General features: G+C 41.5%; 1 protein-coding gene across 4 annotated transcripts in view; it reads left to right on the top strand.

Moving 5' to 3' along the window:
- The window catches only part of CDC42SE2 (CDC42 small effector 2), an 87108-nt gene extending 82082 nt beyond the window's left edge, over positions 1-5026 (top strand). For all 4 annotated transcript variants that reach the window (XM_076362223.1, XM_076362222.1, XM_076362224.1 and 1 more), the window contains 2 exons: positions 2514-2631; positions 3076-5026. In XM_076362223.1, coding sequence (XP_076218338.1) covers positions 2514-2612 — 99 coding nt within the window. In that variant the 3' untranslated portion in view covers positions 2613-2631; positions 3076-5026. The remainder of the gene's footprint in view (positions 1-2513; positions 2632-3075) is intronic.
- The last annotated feature ends 18940 nt before the right edge of the window (positions 5027-23966 follow it).

Here is a 23966-nt window from a genome sequence, read left to right as displayed (position 1 = left end):
TTCTCTGTAGAGCACCTTGCTCCTCTGTCAAAGGTACACTTAAACGGTAGGAGCCCTCTGTGCACTGTTTCTTTCTCATTCCCATCACTTTCTTTCTTACTTTACCTTCATATTCCATGGTGAAATCTCTCACTTTCTTCTTCTGCTTCATATTCCTCAGTTTAGTCTTTGATTTTATGTATTCCGTCCTTTTCTTTGTTTTCCCTTGTTTTTTTTCTCAAGGACCATCTGTGCTATTTCCTAATTCTGAAAGGGAGGGAAAGAAAAGGAAAGAAGGAAATTAATGAGAGAGATAAGCAGCACAGCAGATTGTATGATCTTTAATTGGTGCAATTAAGGAGAGAAGAACCTTGCTGTTTTGTATCATCAAAGGAAGGCAATGGCATTTTTGGGAAAGAAAAAAAATAATTGCATTTCATGGTGCTTGTTCTTGTAGCTCAGACTGCCTCAAAAGGAGGATGCTTCGGAAAGAATACCACCTTATAAGCCTACAATTGTTAGACCTGCTTTTTGCTCAGTGTTTTTAACATTGTATGTCTCCTATGTAAGTTTTCATATACAAAATAGCCACTGAACTGTTAATGCAGTCAAGTTTAATTTGCTGCATTCTCTTTACTTTAGGTTAACTGCCTCTGCATTTTAGACTGAGACTTCCTTACCCACTAACACAAACATCTATATGTGTGACTCAAGTACCAGAGAAATTATTCTAACCTTTAGAAGAAGTACTCATAAAAATTTACGCTTTAGCCTTAAAATTTGTGTTGATTTGCTGTTCTCCAAAATTTTAAAGTCATGTAGGCAAGTTGTCAGGCTGGAAGGTGACATGGCCTGGAGATGTTTTTCTAGCTCTTTCTCACCAGAGAAATGCCATCCTCAAGTTATTCTTGTGAATATATTTACATGTAGATTAATTATTTTCTGAGGAAAAAAAGATTAAATTCAAACTCCTTTTGTTCCAATGAGCAACAGAAGATGTTTGGTGAAGAAGATGACTAGCTTGGTGAAATGTGAAAGTTTACCACCCCATGACTGTGGTTGCACTTCTCCACACTTCCTTACTGAGTTCGTAGTCTCTGATGTCAGACCCACTAGAGTATTGGCTCTGAACACTTTTCCCTGAAGAAAAATATGAATATAACATTGCTTTGCTGCAGCTGTATCACTTATTTGAGCAAAGAGCCAAGGTAGAAAATGGTTTTACATTGCGCTGCTTAAATACATAAAAATCAGATCTTTCACACAGCACTGCAATATGCCATACTGTTGAAGACAAAGATCCTAAAACAGGCTCTTTTTATCACATTGGTTTGAGAAACTGTGTGTAAGAAAGAGTTGTGCTGATTAATTTTGTACGTGCATGTGTCTTGCTTTGCTGTGGAAAAGAATACACTTCTTTTGTCTTTGTAGACAGGGAAAATATCGTGCAAGCTACTTGGAAATATTTCTCCAGTGCTGTTTTAATACAGCTTTCTAGTGATGTTTTGAGGTCTCTGTGAAGGAGCACACATGTAATAATTGCAAGTGGTGCCCTGCAGGCATAGGCTTTGCTGCAAGTTCAATTTCAGAAGCTGTAGTCTCGAATGGCTATGTTATTTTGTGCTCATTGTGTACTTGTTATGTATGCTCTGGGGTGCAGAGAGAAAAAGGCCAAACCTTTAAGGTTGGAGTTGTCTTCCTGCAGGGACTTGGAGATGATTATTTTGACTCATGCAACACAAGCAGGAAAGAACAATGGATTCCTTTGCTTTTTGCTGATAAAGGCAATGAAAGCCATAGAGGGATGTGCATGTCTTTGTGTGTGTGGGAGAATTCTTTATGTATTTATTTGCATCAGGCTAAAAATACCTTCAAATAAGCTATTTCCAGGGAAGTTGATAGATTTAGTATGATTTAAACAATAAATGCCCTGTCCTTTAAAGGAATATTAGCAATTAAGGAAAGCAGTGCTGTTACATAAATAGATAAATAAAAAACCTTTCACAAACCAAAAGGTCCTTTCTGGTTTAGAAAGTCCTTTTTTAATTATCTGAAGTTAGCCATACAGTGCAGATACTATGCAGATATTTAAGTTGTCTATTATATTTTTAACATAATGGTGTCAACTTCTCTGGTTTATCATACTTGGCAAAGAACATTTTCCATATAACAAGATAAATTAAAGCTTGTCAGATGGAGTGGAGTTGGATACCAGTAAGAGATTTGATTAATTTTTTTTGAGTAATCAAGCAGGTCAGTGAAAGCCTTGAATCAGCCAGTTTTCTTTGGGAGAGAGGAAAAACTTCTGCCTCAGCACCAGTTCTTCCATCTCTCCTGCTGAGCTGCCTGCAGAAGTGAAAATTCCAGCAAGCCTATGCTGCACATGTCCTCATGGAAAAGTAATGTAGCTTTAATGGTAAAGGAGCACTTGAAAACCAAACCTAAACAAGAAATAAAATTGGAAGCAAGAAGACGCCATAGCTCACTAACTGCCTTTCTTGTTTTCTCTGCCCCCCTTTCCCTTCTGTCTCCAGGTCAGCTCAATTCAGAACCAAATGCAGTCCAAGGGGGGCTATGGAGGTGGCATGTCTGCAAATGTTCAGATGCAGCTTGTAGATACAAAGGCAGGATAACCTTGGGGAAACCTTTCCAGTAAGTATTGCACTCTGCTTTTTAGTCACTCTTAGAGTAGTAGGAAGAACAATCATACTACTTCATAATTATCTCCCTATAAATAGCTGTGTCTTTATGATGCCTAATTTTAAAACGCATTTCTGAGTAAAAAAATTAAATATCATGTAAGCGTGTTAATTTTTTTACACAATGAACAAGAGATTGTCCTGACTGCATCAGTCTGTCCATAAGCCTGTTTTATACCTAAGATGATATTGTAGGCAAATCTTTGCAAGTGAAGTTAGTTGTATAACAAATTTCAGAAGAATTTTGTGATATGATTAAGGTACCATTTTTGCAACAGTTCCATCCATTTAAGCATAATATGTATGGTGTTAAATCAATGAATGGCAATGTTACAGTAGGAAAATGGTCACTCAGAATGTTCAAAACTCAGTTTAATGTGTGTGTTCTGTCTTCCAGGTTTATGTGAGTTCCTGTATCTTCTTTCCTGTGTCCCTTCTTTTGCCTTGGTGACTGCTTTCTGTGCTCATGATGAGAGAAGTGATGGCTCATTGTTCACCCTTTGTGATTACTCCAGTGAGAAGTTGCTGTTCTGCTCTGATGATGCCATTTATCAGATTGGTCCGACCGTGCCTTTCAGTGGCATGCACGCATTGGCCTCTACCAGTATCATGGACATAGAGCTGTTTAGGATTGTTTTTAGCTTTTTGTTTGTTTTAAGGCAAATTAAAGCACCAACTTTAGCTTCCCTCATCCCTCACAAATACTAATGCGCAACATTCTGTTGCTTTTTAGTCTTTAAATCTTTTCTTCACTCAAGTAATTTAGCAATGAGTGAGTTTCCATGAATGTCTTCAATCATCTGTTGGTCATACCATTTTTGAAAGGTCTGGGACCTGCAAGCACAAATGATTATTTCATACAAAATCAGCAGAATAGATGACCGCATGCTTTGTGAGGTTGCTTTGTATGGTGGCCTGCTTGGTGCTAGAAGAAAAAAAAAATTGCTTACTGCAAACTGGTGAAAAATTTTGCTGTGGCACCAAGTCATGCCTATTTCTGAAAAAGGACTTGTAACTTAGCTGCTTCAGAGTTATGTCTTTATTTTAGTTTTTATCCAACTGGTCTTGAAATAAAGAGAGAGCTTGCATTCATGAGGCATTTGTTGTAAATGTTCAGTATATTTATTTTGAAAGAGCTGGTCTTGAGGCTGTAAACCAGTGTAGTACCGTATCTAAGTGTTGTGGAAGCGCTTTAGTCTATTTAAAAAAGAAAAGCATCATGTTTGGCTGCTTCTTTTTCTTTCTACGATTTTTCTTAATTTTAGGCTGTATGGTCATTTCCAGTAGCAGCATGTCAGACTGCCTGCAATATTAGCTGAAAAGTTTAGTAGACCTCTCTAAGTAGTTGGCAGTTTCTGTGTACTAAATATTTAGGGGCCATGGAAGTTGCTAAGAGCAACATACTAATCTGGCAGAACAGATGCCAATGAAAACAACATACAGGGTGACTTCTTACGAAGTCAGTAAAACGCCTTTTGCTCAGGTTCCAAAGCATGTTTCTTTCACATGTTGTGAAATTGTATTTTAATATTGCACTGTTTTCAGATTATTTCTGTAAATGGTCCCTTTTTTCCCTCTTTGGTGGTGGTTTGAGAGAAGTCAATGATTTGAGTCCTGGTTGAGTTAAATTTTTATGTGAAAAAAACCCCCACATCCAAACAAGTAAGGCATAACTGAGCCTAATCGGATCCATTTTTATACGTAAACACGCATGTGTTCATAAATACAGATTACTGTCATAAATGGTTCTTTATTCTTTTTCCATCCTTTCCCTGATTTCACATTGCAACAGCTGTCAGGTTGATTTAAACATGTATGAACCTACCTACTCTTCTCTCTCAGTTCACAAACAACATGTAAAATACAGGGCTATGGAGCTCGTTTGCCTTCCCTAAGTTGTATTCCAGTGGTAGGTGTCAATTATCTGGTTGAATAGTTCGAATTAGGTTGGATAGTCTTCACTGATAAAGGTACTGATTTGTGACGACAGAAGATGAAGATGTTCAATTGTCTGGGTGCATAAACACATGGCAGTGCAGTGATATTTTTTTTTTAGGGGTCAACATTTCCAATGCCACTTTATCAATGAGTCTTAAATATACTATGATTACAAAATTATTTGAACTTTGTCATTGGTAATAGTGGCTTAAATTTGCTTGCCAAACCTGTCTTGCACTTGTCAAAATGTTTTCAGCTCAATAGCCAGGAAAAAAAATTGACATATTTTTATAACAGACATACTTTTTTTGTACATTGTGTTCATTCTTGAATAAAGTCAGTTCAGTGTTGGCTTGTAGATAATAGAAGGAAAGTATTGACTTTGATTCAATAAATGTTTTCTTTCAGTTGATGGCCTACCCTTTTTCTTTTTCATAAGTTACATTTGCATTAGAAAAACACTTGTAGCCCACGGACAAATTTGTGCTGAAAATTCTCTGAAGAGTAACCAACCTTTGCAGGCTTGAGGGTTTTTTTTCATGCCACTTGACCCTTTTGTTGCCAAGTGGATTAAACCATAATTTTATTGGCAGTTTTGTTGCATTGATTTAGTGTGTATACCAGGGGCTTCTGCAAGGATCTTCAAGGGAAGGTTTCTTAAAAAATACATTGGAAACCTTCATATACAGGCTTTCTTCCTCTTTGACTGCAACTGGTATGTGTGTTACTTTCTTGATTTTGATGCAGATTATTGAGGTGATCAGTAGGAGACTTAATTGTACAACTAATGATCATAATATGCATATCTGCATTAAATATACCTGCAAGGCACAATATTGTCTACTCTGTATTTGGCTCAATTAATTTTTATATTTGACACTCTCAAAGTTAATTCCTTAAGCACTAATTTGCTACTTTAAACTTCATGCTAAATTGTTTTAAAGACTGATAATGAATTCTTTAGCTCATGACAAGTTCTTGAAATTGCCAGTTAAGGAAAAAAGATAGTTCTAAAGGGAAAGAAAGATCAAGATAAAGCCATGAGGTATCAATCAACTACAGGGTTCTTTTCTTTAATTGTTGAGGTTACAGAAGCTTAGTACTGTCTACAAATGTGTGTCTGGAAGAGCAGATGTTTTAGTATAACCATCTATAAAAATAAAGGGTTTTGACCTCTTAAAGAAGGAGCCAGCCTGTTTACACTTAGTCTTTAGTCTGTTTAGCTGCCTAAAGCAGTTGTATGAGTCACTTCATGCCTTTTGTGCCTTTTTTAAGTGAGGAGGTGCTGCATTAGCAACCAAATCTCTGAACATAGTGTTGGTCCCAAGTAGCACTGTACTCTGCCATGATTTGATATACCAAAAAAACCTCAGCCTTCAGATCCAGAAAATTGTTAGGAAATCTTGCCCTATCTACATAATGACACATTCTTACCAAGTACAATACATGTTTCATCACAACACAATTATTCTGATTTCAGTATTCCTTGTCTCTTTGGGTTTTTTTGGGGGGAGGCGGGGGGGGGGAGGAAGAGTCAATTAAATACAATATTGATTATCAAAGTCTAATTTTTAAAGCTATTCCTATTTTGTGTGTATGCATGTGAATAGGGCCCCTTCCTAGAGAATGGAAAGGGATTTTTGAGCTTCATAAGGATTCTATAGATCTTCAGCACTTTATTGTATTTCCTGGTCTCCATCTTCTATGAAGATCTCTATGCATGCCACTCAAAAGATTTCATGAATTGACTGTACTTTGTCTCTTTACATGCCTAAAATAAAATAAAAAAGTACTATGTCCCCTTCTGAAACTACTAGGAAGCAGTATAGGGTTTACCAAAGAAAGTTTGATATGTTTTTATATTTGTCAAAAAAGTTTAATGGAAGAGGCCTGGGTAGTACACATTCCCACAGATCAAAAGCTTTTGGTGAGGATTTCACGCCGATTGTGATCCTGGATTTTGCAGTTTGGGAATATTGCATTTATTTGAATTTCAACAGTAAAATCCCCATTCCTTATTCCATATCCCTTTTTCTATAATCACAGCTAATCACAGATGCATATTATTATTATATTATGCACTATTTACTCTTCAACATTTTCTTATTCCTTAAGAACAGTTGTTAACATGATAGAATGATGAAATCTGGACTAAATTGCAGATTTAGTGGTATAATGCAATTCTGTGAGCACAGTTACATCAGGACACAAAACACTTTCAGAGTAAAAGACGTTATAGGCTCAGTATTTGGGATGAGAGTTTGAGGCTTCTTTTGTATTAAGTCTATAAAAACATGCTGGTTGCAGCCACAGGCTACAACTTCCCTACAAAACTATTCTACTAATGGTAAGAAGATGTAAAAATGATAGTGAGCGCAGCACTGCCTTATTTCTGAAGAAGTTCACCTGCCTGAGACTGACGGCACATGCAACGTGTGCCACTGGGAAGCTAAGAGATACTGAGTGAGGGAATTGCCAAGCAGTGAGCAAGATTCCCCAGAATGAGACATAATGAAAACGTAGCCATTCCCTGCTGGCAAAAACCTGTGCATCGAAGTAGCAATAGGTAAAGGTGGTTCTTTCAGCGTTTGCTGTTAGGTGATCTGGAGTGATCTCTGTGCATAGATGCAATAACCCAACATAACTGGAAGTTACCATGAACTTGAGCAAATAACATTCTCTAAGTACAAGCCATATTTTTTGAATCATCACTGTGAATGTATAGCTCTGGCTAGATTCCTTGAAAACCGACAAAACACGTGACCAAACAAAACAGTAAAACATCCTTCTCACTCTTGATAATAGATGTCCTACCTTGTGCAAAATTGGCAGATATTAAAACGGTATTTTGGTGTCCGTATTTAAAAAGTTTATGTAATGGAGAAGAATTGCATGCGCTCTTCAGTATTTCAGAAGAAGAAAACCCATTTACTTTTACTGTATTCATGGCATGAAGCAAAGTGCTCATACATGTGCACCTCATCACTTAACATTACTAAATCAACTATAAATTATTTTAAAATGTGCACTAAACAATAAATAGACAAATATTTAATTGTATTTAGCATCCAAATAATAATGATGTAGTCCTGACTGTAGATCCATATACAGTGACTGTGACATTAAAGCTTATTGAAAATGATGTCCTGGCTCTGCCAATGATTGGTAGAAGTACTTCAAAGGCATACCAGTAAAACTAATTGGGACTGGTCCCATCTACTTACTCTTACAGTCTGTGCCAGCACTGACACTGATTTGGCTGCTCAGCTGACTCTACTGGGTACTGACCTATAGTAAAGGTTGTTTTTTTGGCGAGATTGGTTAGTTTTAACCTGGATCGGTTTCTTAATGTTTATCCAGAGTAAGCATGGGAGTGAGTGGCATGGGATCAGAAATAATCTGTTATGGGGAACATTGATAGCTTAACCTGGCTGTGGAAAAGCATCAAGCTTTCTGAATTTAAAAAAAAAACCACAGAACATTCAGCCTTGTGACAAAGCTTAGCCGCAGCTGGTGCTGTGAATAAGTCTACTGAAAAGCTACTTCCACTTTTTGGGAGCTCTATTTCCATGTATTGGACTCACCAGCTTTGCCCAGGTTATTCTGTTTGGTTTGGGGGCACAGAGCATGTTGAACACATTGCCAAATGGTCAACTACATCATCACCAAGAGTCAGCCAACCTCAGGTGGTATCATTCATCTCTGCCATCAGTGCTAATTTCATCTATCACCACTACACAAGACATGACTTTCTGCCTTCACACAAGCTAATAGAAATGATGAGTTCAGACTTCAAGCAGGTTTCCCATTAAGCCCAGAAAACACAGCGTGCTGGTGGGGTTGGCAATAATTTGCTGAATACCAAGCTTGCTTACTTAAGCATGATGCAGAATGGTATAACCACGTTTATGAATGATTGAGCTGTCATGCAACAGGCATGTTCATTTGTAATAACATAGCTATTTAAGCATTTGTGGGAGCTTTTCATGGCATGGATTGTCTACAGCCAAGTTTATCTTTTTTTTCCAAAGATTTGATGATCTGTTTTCAGACACAAGATAGTAACAGAGCCTATTAGCAGAAAATAAGAGTAGAGTTTGGTTTATCAGTTCTTTCAAGTGATGTGGATGCTTCACTTTTGGACTCGGCTTGTAGTAGAAGACACTCCTGGTATGCCATGACACACGCACAGAGCAGGGCTGGAGATCTGGTAGATAACACTGAAATTAGCTTACTCTGATTTTCCAGCAGTTCAAGAAGGTATTGGTATATGCAAGGGCCATGATAAGCTTTATCAGTCCAACAGTGACTTTGAAGGTAGGAGATGTTTCTGCACGAAACAGTGAGCCACCCACTATGGATACAGGTAATTTTTCCTCAAAATGCTAAGCAATAAGAAAGCTGCTTATATCGATGTCATCATTCAGGCAGTGCTGGTCTTTACCAGTGCTCTGCATGTCAGAGTCATGGGAATGTGCTTTGTTTCGCCCATGCTATGCCTTCAGTGCCACGAAGGGGCTGTTGGCTTTTGGTTTGTTTTTTAAATCTCTCACCATTACATCAGCCTTTGTAGGTTATAATTGATTTGAAATATCTGCTGGGCAATATAAGCATATTTTGCATTTGTGCATTTCCTGGTGGGAAGCTCAGCTGAGTGACTCCTGTTGATACAGCAATGGTGTGAGGAGCCCTCATGCACCACACAGGAGCTGGGGTTTATCTTTTCCACCTGCTGTCACTCACCATGATCCCTCACCAAATGTGTGAGGTAGGCTGTTAAGCAAGACCAGTTCTTAAAGCATCACCTTTAGGAGGAAGATGAGTATTACTTGGAATTGATTCTAAAGTCCTCAGACTTCATGAAATGTGGCAGCACTAGGGAAATGGCTATTCTGAAACAGTTTTCCTTAGGAAATCATCTTTACAGTAGCAATAAAACATGCAAAGAATCATAATCTTTGGAGAAGAGTACACTTTCCAGGTGGTTAATGCTGATGTACATTTTGGCACTCCACAGCTTTTTCCACTTGTCACAATTTCACCAACTGGAGCAGTAACAATCATCTCGTGTATGGTGTATGCATTAAGCAGCAGAGATAATGCATGGATGTGGAGGCATTTTGCAGCATTTCGATTCACATTCATAAAGGAGAAAAACATTTCAGAAGGTGGAAATAAAGAATCAACAATCACATTTCAGTGAGCAACACTCCAGATGTGGAAGGATGGAGGACTGTGTGGAGGGCAGATACTAATGGTGGGTGAGTGAAAAGAAAGGAGGGTAAGTGGGGGAGGAGGGTAAACTTTGATAGGTATCCAAGCACTGTACCCAGGCCAGTTCCCCATGGTGCTCTTTTCAAGAAGGAGCTGTTGGCAACAGCCACAAAACCAGAGCCCAGTGCTTGTTCATTTTTCACTGTTTTAGGTAGTAGGTTCCAAGCCAATTACTCTTTCTGTAAGTTGCAGCAGACATTTGGTTTCCAGCTGGCATAAGAAGGATCAGGGGTAGGAGCAGGGTAGGAGCAGTCCAGGGGAACAGGGCTGCATGGTGAACAGAGCTGGGAAATGAGGCTCTTTTTGACAATTTTCAAAGTCTGTATTAAATGCAAACTGTTTCTCTTAATGTGAACATACATAGGATGGTGTGATGGATGCCCATGCAGCTCCATATCTCTTAAAAAAACATTCAGAATTCTGTTTCCAAACCCATTTGCTGGAGCTGGACAACATCAGCATGATATTGCTGCTACAGGTCCAAGTCCCAGCATTTCTTTTTATTGACTAGAACCACCCACTTCTATATGTTTACATCTATCCGCAGTTGCACAGATGCAGTTTTCCTCAGAGACTGCCAAAATGCACCCAGCCCAGCCCTTGGATGGGAATTTAATTGCCATGCCATGCTTTGGTTAAGAGCTTCCTCACTCATTCTCTGAATCACAACCAGAGCACTGGAAATACATGACAGAAGGAAACACAGTGGCTAATGCAACAGCTTTGTAAAACCTAGAACTGCAAAGTTAGATCAAGATGACTGCTTACTAAAACAATTTTAAATAGGATTTTCAGACTTTTAAAACACACTTGCATACCCAAACACTTAGAACAAAATTAACTGTTCTGACCTACATAGATGCAGCGGCCCATACCGTCCCCAACGTACATGCTATAATGAGACATAATGATTTCTTCTCTAAGAATGAGTGCCTAATGGTTTCTGGGGCACGAGGCAATTCTCAGCGGCTATGCGAGACATCCACCCGCCTCCTGCACAGCAGTGCTTCAAATATCCATCCGGCAACAATGCGGAGGCCAGCACAGCGCTGATAGGACAGACATTTTGTCCCAACCCAAAATGCCAAAGCCATTTGGCATGAGGGACTTGCAACTGTTTTTGTCAGTGCTTGCAGGCGTTGCAGCCACTGGCAGGTAAAGCCTGCCGCAAACGCAGTGCCCCCAGCTCAGCTTCTGTGTGGGCCAGTGGGGTCTGCCACAGCGAGACTCGCTCAAAACACGTGCAATCACAGCAGCTGCCCTGCTCCAGGGGCAGCTGAGACAGCCCCGGCCTCACCCCAAACTAAGCGAGTCGTTTGCATCACATTCCTGGGCAGCACTGCTACCCTCCTAAGTGCAAATTTGCATAGTATTGCACTGAGTTAAGAAAACCCTTCTCAAATCAGATTTTCTAAGTAAGGGCACTTAGCTAACTCTGCGCAAAGAAAACTCAAGTCCTCCTCCTCCCTGCCTCCATTTAGCAGGGTTATGCCAGCCCAGCCAGCTAATGGAAGGGCGACTGGAGCTGGTTATTATCAATACAACAATCAGTGCTGTCACTGCTTGGAAAACTGTGATCAAATATATGCAGCTGCTCATTTTCCTTGGTGGGAAAGCTATCCACACCCATGAAGAAAAATCCTCCATGGGACTGACATGTCTTCTAAATTTAAGCTTCTCTGTAAGTAAGAAATTTCCACAGTCCTGTCCAGCAAACCATGCCATAGGGCCCCTAAACCCCTGCCCCACGCCCAGTATTAGCAATCTTGATGTTCATATTACGAGATGTTTAAAAAGTTGCAATAAATATTTGGATAACTGGAAAGTGGGCACTGGCGTTCCTGGATGGGCAATTGCTTTAGATAGCTCATTGTCCCAAGGTAAAGCCAGTTTCACAGCACACTGGACTATTTCCCAATTAAGAACCCTACAGTCCAATCCTCTGACCATAAATGAACCTGCGAATGAGAATGGCCTTTTCTAATCAGGCCAAGGGGATCCAGAATCAGAGGGCTGCAAAGAGTTTAAAGGATTTTACAAAATTAAGAATACATTTGCATGGTTCAGGATTTCATTGCCTTGCTTTTTCCTCTGCACAACCTTTTGCCCAAATTTCTGGTATTCCACATAATCTGCATTTTTATTCCTTCACTGTGTACTACTTAAGGTTTTGGACTTCTGAGAACTATTTCTTAAGACTTTATGTGCTACTGATGTTGTTTGTTTCCCACCTGAGGTCAGTCTTAAACCTCCCATCACAAATGGCATCATAGCCACATTTACATGGATTATCAGGAATCTGCAGCAGGAGCTAATGAATTTAAGTGAGGCTTGAAATAACCAACATAGGAAAACAGCCCCTAAACACCTCCTAGAATGCTCTTGAAGTAGCATTAGCAGTGTTTTGATATTTGGTCTGGGGCTAACAACCTCTAAAGGATAACAGCAGTGCCACATTTTGCTTTTGTAGCATTGCATCAAACGACTGGCATCCCAGGCCTCATCCTCACTTCAGTCAGTAATACTTATTGAAAGGTCACTTCAGAACTTTCTAGTGAGGTGCACAAGCACACAGGGTATAATAGACACTTTGAAAAAGAAAAACTAATTTATTTTTTATTAATAATTATATAAATCAGCTAATAATTTTTTTTCATAAACTAATTGCCCCGTCCCTTGCCTATGTTCTGTACCCAGAAGGATAAAACTGCTTCAGAAGCAGCAGGGTAACAAGAGAGTTCTCTACTGCTTCAAGCAATTACCACAAGGTAAGAAAAAAATAGATCTTCTGAGAAAAGTAAAAAGGGTCATAGCACTCTTGTCAAAAAGCCTCATTTATTTTAATGAAATAATTTATTTGAACGAGGACTGCAGGAACTAAGCCAGGATAGGACAACTTGTCTCATCGGAGGTCACTGCAACTTACTTTTACTTTGCTAATTTATGTCAGTAAGAGCACTTAGCATCGCCTGGGTGAACAGAGAGAACCTTTCACTTCTAATACAGCTTCAGATACAGCTTTCCGTCACTTCTATCACAGATGTTCATTTGATGGGACATAGAAACAAGATCTGTCCTCTGCCAAGCAGCTGCAGAGAGACAGTCCTGTTACCAACATCTCGGCATGACAGAATAAACACCAAACCAGAAGATGAAAGACTAAGGAACTTGCACAGATAGATAGGATCATTCTTTTTCCTCTGGTTCCTATAAGCAACACCTCCAAGGAAAGTGGGAAGGAGAGCGGAAGGGGAGCTGCCACAGTCATGCCTGCTATAACTGAGAGCTCTGTCCACGAGACTGCTCATCTGGCATTTTGCCCACACACACTGACCTGTATACCAGCTCTGCGCAAGAGGCAGAGGTCTCTGACTGTGCCACCTTGCATGGTTTCAACAAATATCTCTGTCTGTGAGTATGCCTGCACGTGATCGTCAGAGAGGTTGTTTACAACACTAAGATGCTCCCTTAGCCTCAATGACACAACTGATGTAATACCATCTTGAGCCCTTATCTCTGAGAATAGAGGTGTCAAAAACATACCATCTATTTTCCTTACAGACACGGTGATCAATGGAGGAATGCTATTGTGAACATAGCACCATGTCCTCATTAGAGCTAAGTGTTGCAGGTCTTGCCATTTTGCTCGTGTGCTTAAATGCAAAGTGAGTATCGATTTTGATTGTTTGTGGTTCTTTAATCAGCAAGTGGGTTTGATGTTTGCATTCATGGGTTATGGGAAGCAACAGGAAAATCCCAGCCTGCCTGGAGGTGAAAGTGCACAAAAAGGTGTGTGCTGCAGGATCAGTGGTTCTCTTAAAAGCCAGACCCACAGTGTCGCTGCCCAGTGGCTCCAAGGCTGAGCACAGGGCTCAGTATAAAAGCCCACAAATACAAGCAAGCTTTGGCAGCAGTTCTTGGGAGTGAGAAAAGGAAAATTCAGCAGCTTCTGCACTTCCAGGCTCTACTAGCTTTTTTTGGTCGGGTAAACCTGCCTAGATAGAGGAAAACGGGAAAAGTCTTTGGAGTGGTCCCACGGCTGGTCCCTGAAGGAAGGAACGTTTTTGGGGCAGACACCTAGTGCTTCTGGGTTGATGAAAACATGGCAGTGTGCAAATCCTCAGCTGGCAAATGACTGTCAGCACCAGGACCCAAGGAAGATGGTAGGCTAAGTGATGTGAGCTTCTTGTAGCTCATGGAAAACTGATAACTGGCTTTGAACTCTGCACCAGCCTCCTTCAGAAGGGGGAAAGGGCTGGGTTTTGGTGCAGAAGTGGCGAAGTTGAATGACACAGTGATGCCTGCTGATGAACTGAAAGATTTAGTCCATTGCAGGAGCCTTTGTGCAACTTGGATTTCCTCACCAACTTGCCTCTCGTCTTGCCATGTAGTCTGAGGATTCATTACGCTGAACACCAGCTTTCTAGTTCTGCTCCATTCCTGCTGCACTTGACCCTTGTGTCAGTTTGCCACTTACGGTGGGTTAACCTTGGCTGGCTGCCAGTTGCCCACCAAGCTGCCCTGTCACTCCGCCTCCCAATAGGACAGGGGGAGAAAATACTATGAAAAGCTCATGGGTTGAAACAAGGACAGGGAGATCACTCAGCAGTTACTGTCGTAGGCAAAACAGACTTGACTTGGGGAAATTAATTTAATTTATTGCTAATTAAACAGAGTAGGATAATGAGAAATAAGAATAAATGTTAAAACACCTTCCCCCAACCCCTCCCTTCTTCCCAGGCTCAGCTTCACTCCCAATTTCTCTACCTCCTCACCCCGAGAAGCGCAGAGGGATGGGGAATGGGGGGTGCGGTCAGCTCATCACATGTTGTTTCTGCCGCTCATTCCTCTTCGCTTTCTTACCCCGCTCCAGCGTGGGGTCCCACCCACGGGCTGCAGTTCTTCAGGAACAGACTGCTCCAGCGAGGGTCTGCTGTGGGGTCACAGCTCCTGCCAGGACCCTGCTTCTGCGTGGGATCTCCATGGGGTCACAGCCTCCTTCAGGGCATGTCCACCTGCTCCAGTGCGGGGCCCTCCATGGGCTGCAGGTGGATATCTGCTCCACCGTGGACCTCCATGGGTTGCAGGAGGACAGCCTGCCTCACCATGGTCTTCACCACGGGCTGCAGGGGAATCTGCTCTGGCACCTGGAGCACCTCCTCCCCCTCCTTCCTCACTGACCCTGGTGTCTGCATCGTCGTTTCTCTCACACGTTCTCACTCCTCTCTCCCAGCTGCTGTTGCACAGCGGGGGTTTTTTACCCTTTCTTAAATATGTTATCACAGAGGTGCTGCCACTGTTGCTGATGGGCTCAGCTTTGGCCAGTAGCAGGTCCCTCTCAGAGCCAGCTGGAGGGCTCTGTCTGACATGGGGGCAGCTTCTGGCATCTTCTCACAGAAGCCACCCCTGCAGTCCCTCCGCTATCAAAACCTTGACACATAAACCCAATAGACCAGTACATCCCTGGTATTAATCTTTCCCTTATGCCTCAGAGCTTTTTTGAAAAATGTGGTGGGCAGACATTACCCTCTTTCACACAAGGTGGACTGGTGAGTGCTAAGCCTTATTTTCTTTAAGACACTGCACAGAACAGGTGCTGTAAGATGTCTGCTACCCCCATTCATACTGGCTAACAGCTGACTTCCCTCTCAGAGTATACGGGTGACTTCATCTAGTAAGGCAGTGTACAAGGGTTTGGATGTCTCCCGGCATACTGCGAGTGGTGGTGTGAGCCACTGTGTAAGTCTCTGCGGTGTGCTGCTGCCCTTGGTCCTCTACAAGTGTCTCTGGGGGAAGGCAACATGAACTAGTCAGAAGCACACTGACGTGGTGTACAGGTTTCTCATTCCAAGTAAGAGAAAAATAGAAACACATGAATCTAGACAAAACCAGTAAAACTCTGTATGCTTATTTCCCCCCCCCTTGACTTTGCTTTCTTGCCATTGCAGAACACTCTGCAGCTTCAGTGAGGGTTGTCTCAGATGCCAAACTTAGGGCAACCCCATTTCTCACTGAGCGTTTGGCTGTCAGTCTTTAAAAGGTCTAAAGTCCTAAAAAAACACGTATGTGAAGAAAGAAAACCAGCATAACATTGCTATCCACTAGATCCCAAATACTCATTAAACTTCTCTCTGCTACAGATCAGCCTAAAATGGTTGGCTTGGTTGAGCTGAACGAACCCAGGACTCCCCCTGTGCTCCCATCTGCACTGTGAGCCCCTCTTTCTCTGGGTTGCACCTTTCAGCAGAGCAGTCAGATTTTAACAAACCATTATGACTAGCTCTGTGATGACGCTCTTGGAGCCCTCAGCTCACAGGACAGGCAAAAAAGGCAGCAGAAAACAATGTCCCCTCTAAAGGTTAAAACAGAGTTGCTGTCTGACACAGTGCCATATGCGCCATATTACTGTCTGCTGTACTCTTTTGCCTCAGCTGAAACTGAAAATCCTAGCTGGTGGTGCCCATGGTTTTCTGCTGGCAACCCCACCTCCTGTTGCACTGTCTCCTCGCTTCTAGCTGTGAACCTTGCTCCTGGGCATTTTAGCACTAGTTCCAGCCAGAGCCCATGACCATTTCCCACCAGACACGCTGACAAGAAGCGTTTTACTGCCCTAAGTTAATTACCACCTCAGAAACACAAAAGCTCTTCTGCGTGTCCCTTAAGACTGTCCCAAATCTCTGAAGACCAAACCAAAGAAGTAACTAGAGACTGTGCTTTTTTTCTCCCTCCCTGAGAGCAAGACAGTAGCAAGTTCTAACAAATACATGACCAAGAAAAAAGCTACATGTTTTCTGCTGCATTTGGCACTCAGAAATAAGCACTAGTTAGCACAAAAATATGGGGGAGGGAGAAGAAAATGTGTAACTCAGACTATGATGCTATCCTCTTTCATCAACAAGTCTGCCTAAATTCTGGATCTCCTTCTCTTGCCTCCTCTTAGACCTGGCAAGCAGCTGACCTGGCAAGCACTGTTGAAAACCATTGTTGGTTTTGGACACCTTCCATCTCTGTTAGTTCCTTATGAATAAATTCAAAGAGCTGTTGTATGCAACCACCTTTAAGAAAAGGCACTTCTGAACTAGATAGGAAATACACTGTTTTTGAAATACGCTGTTCAAGAAGAGTGTACACAGGACAAAACAGTACATGCATAAACATGCCTGGTTCTCAGGTCATGCTCCAGCCTGGTACTGGTTTTCAAAACGTTCATTGGCTCTAAGCTGCTTGTGAGAGAGGTTACATGAGATGGTATTAAGTAGTTAGCACGACTAGCTTCCAGCCTTAGCCCAGGTCTTCCTGCAGTGCTTTGTTCTCACATCCCTCTCCAACTTTCTTGCCCCAAAGCTGATCCTAGCAGTGTAGGACATGCAGTACCAGAATGGCATGAACAGCCCAAAGCTTAGGAGTGGGCACCACGTGGAGCACATCACATCTGTAGTAGCTCCAAGGGCCTCGTGCTCCTCCAACACTGCCATTTCCCTTGGGAAGGCTCCAGTCTTTCTCTGCTTAGGGATGGCAGAGCGACCGAGCCTTTCCCACTCTGGGCCCCTGCACTTGCTTTGCCTTGCAGTGCTCCTCCATGAGGACAAGCTGGTTTCTAGCACCACATATAATAGGTTCCCTACCAACACTGGGAAAAGAAACTTCCCCACATCATAGCCCTGGCAACGTACACTTAGTACAACAGCAAAGCTCACAGGCATGCTTCTCCAAATTGTCACCTAGGATGAGAAACCAGCTCTGCAGAGACATCAATTATTTTGAGAGCAGATGCGAAAGCTGCCTGCCCAATTTATAGGGCAATCACTGTTGCGATTCTTGATGAAGCCATTTACATTTAGGATACTCTGGTCAGCTACAAAGGGAATAGCTGCCCTGTGCTTTGTGCAGCTCTGCTGCCTTGGCTGTTTCCTGCACACTGAAAATGGTGGCAGTGCCACTGCTGGGTGCAATGGCTCCATCAGTCTACACACCACCCAATTTTCCACTCGCTGTTAAACACGCGTCTGCATACCTTAGACCATTAGAAGGTGCCAGGCACATTTATCACACAGATGAGGCCTCTGCTCCCTGCAGTAAAGAGAAAATATAGTGCACTGTAAAATAAGAAGCAGAGCAATGTATGCTGTAGATACAGGGCATGAAAAATGTCACACATGCATTTAATCTTTCTATAAAAGTTGTTTTCTTGTGCCAGTCTGTAGCAAGGCAAACTTCAAGGTATCTGTGCAGCAACTGGTTTCTCCCCCAACCTCCTACTTGCTCCCACACTCCTCCTACACTGGTAAAACCAGTCCAATCTTCCTCTCGAGCTGCATTGCACAAGACGTGACTGAAGAGGCTTGAATGAGCATTTTTAAAGCTCCACTGAGGTCTGAATGGCAGCTCTGAGCTTGGGTCAGTGGCATCAGAAGGAGCCTCTCTCCGAGTCCCCCCTCCTTCCCCTTCAAGTCCCTGTGTGATGCTGCTGCCCCACATGTCCGACCCCATGACCAAAGCTCTGGCTAGGCTGCTACTGCTGCTGCCTTGCCCTTTTTGTGCCTTGCCTCCCTGCTCTGATAGTCCCCATACTTTTTCCTCCATGTGCTGCTCATGATGATTTTTCCTTTCCCTCTCTTTGGCACTATTTTAGCCTTGTGTTGTTGCAGCACCCTGTGGTGTGTGTCCCTCTTTCCTGTTCCTCTGTGCATGACCACAAAAGGGTAGTGCAAAGCACATACTCTATTTTCTCAACCTTTGACACAGCAAAAAAGAAAAAAAAGCCGGGGGGAGGAATAATGAATGAGCATCTGGACAACACATCTGGAACTACAATTACTGGTAAGCTGTCCCATAAGTGTGATTACCCCTATATACACAGACTCACACCATAGCTACCAGCAACTATATCCTCCAGGGTTCGATAATTAGATTCTCTAGAAGAGATGTCCCATGGCTCTTGCTCATGTAATGCAGGTTTTTCATGATAGCAATGAAGTACTTGGCAAACACTGTTCTACAGAGGTATGGAAGAGAAATATTTTAGCTACTAGTATGCTTTGATCTCTGGTGAAACATGTCCTGACCTCTGATGTCAGAGTTATTTCCATAGCTCATTACCTCATTTGGGTAGGCTTCTCTTGGGTCCCGTCTGCTGTAGGGGAGCTTCTTCGGGCTGGGAGGTCTCAGGAAGTGGTGCATATCAGGGGTGGAAATTTATGGGTGCCTTGATCACCCATACTAAATTTGTAAGTTTTTCTTCAATGCTTGAGAAGTGGTTAGACACTTGAGGAAAGATGCAAGGAAGATGAAGTGTTAGTGTTAAGAGCTTCCAAGTCCATGACAGAGCACAGAGACTGAGAAGACAATAGCATTGTAGACACTACTTTTGCACTTCAAGCATTTGCGCAGAATATGGTGTTTCCCTCAAACACTGCAGACCTCTTCTGCAGGCAGTAGTGATGGGAATGTGCCTGTTGCAAAACAAACTGCTAAGCATACAGTCAATTCTTTTCCTTTATTTTCTTTTTGTGGTTTTGATTCTTTAGGTAAGAGTTTTACTAGGGATGAGCAAACAGCACTCTAGCAGCATATCTCGTAAGAACAAATAAATGCAGCAAGCTCACAGGACAGCTGGGCAGTTGAGGGTTGTGTGGAGCCTGATGACAGCTAAGAGAAAATAGGGATTGAATGCAGCCTGCAGCTACTAACACCAAAAACTTCTAACGTTCACAATACAAACATGTATATGTGGACTCAGACAAAAGGTAATAACCAAGGGCAATATTCTAACATTTCTTTGTTCCTCTTGCCATCAGGGATAGTCAGGCTTCTCAAATTCCTTTTCTGTAGTTCATATATGGATGAACTGTTCATATACAAATAGTTTTGCCAATATGAGCCAGGATTGAGCAGTTTGCTGAAAAGCGAACACTCATCGGCCAGTAGCTGATGAGACACTTCAGGTACCACATGCCTATATTTGGTATTCCTCCATTTGCACTTTCAGTCTTTCATGAGATATTCACCCACTGTATCAGACTAAAATGAATCTGCCTATATACAATACGCATATGCAAGCAAACAATTACTACCAACAGGAACTCGGTTGCTGCAGTTTTGGACAATGTGCTGGAGCACCCATTCATTTCTTTTCCACAACTCACAGCAGTAAATGCAGTAAGAAACAGATGTGCGTGATCCACATACACTCTGAAGTGGTTAGCTGCCAGTGCTACTGTATACCCGTGGATCCTAATTATAGACGCTTCTGAAGGTGTTGCACACCTTTTGTGGTGTTTTTAGACAGAGTGGCAAGAATAAGCTGACAGAAAAGTCTTCAATAGTGCCAAAAGAGCAGCCAGAGGGTCAGAAAAATATGTGCCTCCCAAGAATGAGAAGTGTAGTTTTGGTTTCGTTTGCTTTTTCCTTTCCTTGGTTATTGTTCTTTTTTGCTTACACTTTCAATACCTGTGCTAACAAATATCTATAAAGCTTATTATCAATCTTGCTGAGTTAAGAAAATCACTGCCACGTGCAAGCATGAACACTGTAATGTTGGCTCTAAAATGAGAGAGCCAAATTGAGAAGGGACAGTTATTTTGAAGTGAAACTTGGAGGCTGTTTCTTGTTGACAGTTTTGTGGACTGCAGAGGAAGAAAAGAAGGGCAAAAACTGAGAGAGGAACAGAGGTTGTATCTGGCCAGCTGAGCACAACTCCAAGCCAGGTCAGGTCATTCTAACCTTTTCTGTGTTTTTCCACTCTTCCTTTCCATTTAAAAGCAAGCCCAAAATACAAGAGCTTAGTGTCACAAGATAATAATGAGGTTGGTACACTTCTGAAGTCTCTGCTCATGTATAAATCTTCCTTAACTGCTCAAGCCAACTAAACTTTCAAACAGTGCCAGAAGAGTAGGCTGCAGTCCTGACTTACAAGCATGCATAGTGCATGCATTCCCTGAAAGACAGACAATGCATAGGACAGAGAAGTGTATTAGCAGCGATTTTCAGACTACACCTGCAATGTCATACTTGTTAAATAATTAATATACTTAAAAATTACTCTCAAGGGAGAACAAGGGCTTTAGGACACCTACAAAATCATTCATGTATTACCCTGGACTATTTTTTGTATTACAATTATGCCTAGAGACTCCAGCTGAGACTGAGGACCCCATTCAGTGAATAGGCTCTGCATAGTCAGAGTAGTCACTGTAAGCTCTCCAGGGAAATCTGAACCAACAAAACGAGAGATAAAATATTACTTTCAGGTGTCAGACCAAAAATACAAAAACCCCCCTTTTTTCCCCCCAAAAAAACCCTTGAGTGCCTTCAGGTTGTGGCAGAATCTCCTGTGAAGGAGGAAACAGGCCAAACTGAGAAGTATTTCTGCAGAAATAGTTTGTAATTTCCTTTCATCAGTCCTTAAAACATGTCACATTTACAGGCTTTATCCTTCCTTTCTATTCTATCACAGAATGTAACTGACGCCCACTGAACAAGAACTGCTGGATAAGTAAGTTTTACATCACCATAGGTTTTTCTCTAGGTGAGAGGTGTGCCAGTCCAAGCTTTAAATTGGCATTAATCGTTCTTTTTTTTCCATAAACCAACTCACAGTAATGAAATAAATACAAGCCAGAGGACTTACTATGTTGTAGGTGGCATCTGATGTAATTAAAAAGCTAGTTAAAAGGAAAACCACAATTGTTTCTCTGTCATTCCTCCTAGAAACAGCTGTTGGGGAACTTTTGCAATGAAAAAATATTTCTTAGAAGAAAGATACTAAAAAAGTAGGAATTAGGTGAGAGAATATCCATTGCGAGGTGCTTTCTCATGTTAAAATAGCCTGCCTTCTTCAGAAGTGTATCTGCTCATATCTGGTACCCCAGAGTACAAGAGATGCTTCGTGCATTCATTCCACACAGAATTTCCTTATGTTTTCTTTCCTTATGTTGCTACACAATGGTGTTAGGGTATCTTCATACCAAACAAACCAAATCTACTTTATCTTCCTCTTCCCTGTCCCCTTACTACATCAAGAGTTCCAGTGCATCACCTTCCTCTTGGTCAGAGGCACCAAAAGCAATTCTGTCCTTCCGACACCCCTTTGCTAAAAGAAAAAATTATTTTTGCCCAGCTCAGATAGGGCCATCCATGCAGAAATGGTACCAGTGAGGAGTTTCTGCTATAAGGAGGCTAGACAAGGGTAACTGTGGCATTTCATGAGTCAAGTCCTAAGGCTGAAGGAAGGCTCAACAGTCATATGTAGATTTTACTCAAATAATGGAGAATATGTACAGAAAGGCAGAAAAACATTCACTTAATAAAGGTTTTATTTATTTTGCACCTTAAGTCAGCTGTCCTGTTGACTGGCAAGTTTGTCACTGGCTGGAGCAAGCTTGTCTAATGCTGAACCTCTCAGTCAGCAAAACAATGCTACTGCAAACAATAGATTTAATTACTCCCCTGTACGCAAAGAGATAGTTTCCATGTATGTAAAAAATGCTTGATGAAAGTGCATGGAGTAGGTTGCTGAAGCACAAGCTTCTCCATACATTCAAATATGTGCCTGACTATACACAAATGCACACGGAAATGTACACATTTCAAATTTGTCAGGGAAATTTTTAGCAACTAGCGGGGGAGAAGAGGTCATGAGGGCCATCACAGTTTATTCCAAGGCATTGTATTAGGTCATTCACAAAGCGTGGCATATTTGATGTGCCAATTTTCTTTCAAATCTCCATGATTAAAGAGGAAAAAAAAAAGCTTAAAAAAACCCCTCTTTCTCTAATATTTCTGAGGAATCAGCTGTCTGGGTGTCTGGTTCCTATGTGGCAACAGAATAATAAAAAGGATATGGGTCAGAGAACCCAAGAAATAATGGAGTTATTTATCTTGATGGATGAAGATATCAACATTCTGAGTTAAAATCATGCACAACAGGTGAAGGAACAGTGATGTTTTCTGCAAAAAATGTCTTTTCTTATTGTGAATTCCCAGCAGCATTGTTAAAAATTGAGTGTTTATTTTCAGCATGAAAAATAAAAATGGGGATATTAAATATGTTTTACCCCAACAGCAATTCACTCTTGTCACCCAGCATATACTGTCTTCCAAGAACTGGGAGGTGATTTTTGACAGTAAATTTTTTGAGTAGCCCTGAACAGGGGTTTCTGACAGTGAAGGCGGCAGATCCTTTTTTTCTGTACACAGAACTTATCAAAGAAAATCTCATTCAACAGAATTAAATCTGTTTTCCCTTTTGCTAACCAAATATGACACAACATCTAAGAATTAGCTGAAACTGCTGATTTAATGAAACATTAAGGAGGGGATGGGAAACAGGTTTACTCCAGAACAGCCGAAAGCTACAAAGCAAGTTCAGCATGTAGCAAGAATTACATCTTCTTCCATGTTCAGTTATTGGGAAAAAAAAGTATGTCACAGAATGGAACATGCACTGGAAACATTTTCCATGTGGTTACTGCTCTGAAGCACAGAAGTGCTATGGACAGAAAATTGGGTAAGGCTTTAAAGCAAGTGTAAATGAAAATTTAAAAAGCATCTGACTTAAAGCATCAGTTTGTCTTTGCATGCACCACAGGAGTTTTTTCCTTGTTTGCACTTCTTGATTAAAGAATTTGTCCTAGCATGAGGCAGGAAGCTTGGTAGCAAAAAGGAAAACTTTGCATCTCAACATGAATGTGTTTAGTCCCCAGACAATTTATGGTATCTGCCTCACAGTGTTAAAGACAACCGAAGTTAATAACCCACACAGAATGAGGAAGATAAATTTAAAGAAAAAGGCTTAAAGTATATTTTAATGTTTTGAAAAAGAATGTCCTAGAAGCTTGTAAAAGCAATTAAAATATTTTTCTTTAATGGAAGAGAGACAAAAATTTGGAGGCATTGCTGTGTTCTGTGGTATAGCGAGAGCACAAAATGTGGACCGGGTATTAGTCACACACTGTTCTTTTTTTGCCTAAAGCTACCACTGAGGGACAGCCTGGACCATCATTACACATGCCGTTCCAAGAACATACATGTTTCAATCCTTCCACTAAAGACTGAACCACCAGCAGCACCAGAGGA

Source organism: Aptenodytes patagonicus, chromosome Z (assembly GCF_965638725.1).
Source record: "Aptenodytes patagonicus chromosome Z, bAptPat1.pri.cur, whole genome shotgun sequence".
Classification (NCBI taxonomy): Eukaryota; Metazoa; Chordata; class Aves; order Sphenisciformes; family Spheniscidae; genus Aptenodytes; species Aptenodytes patagonicus.
Note: the sequence above shows the minus strand (reverse complement) of the source record. Positions and strands in the feature narration are given on the sequence as shown.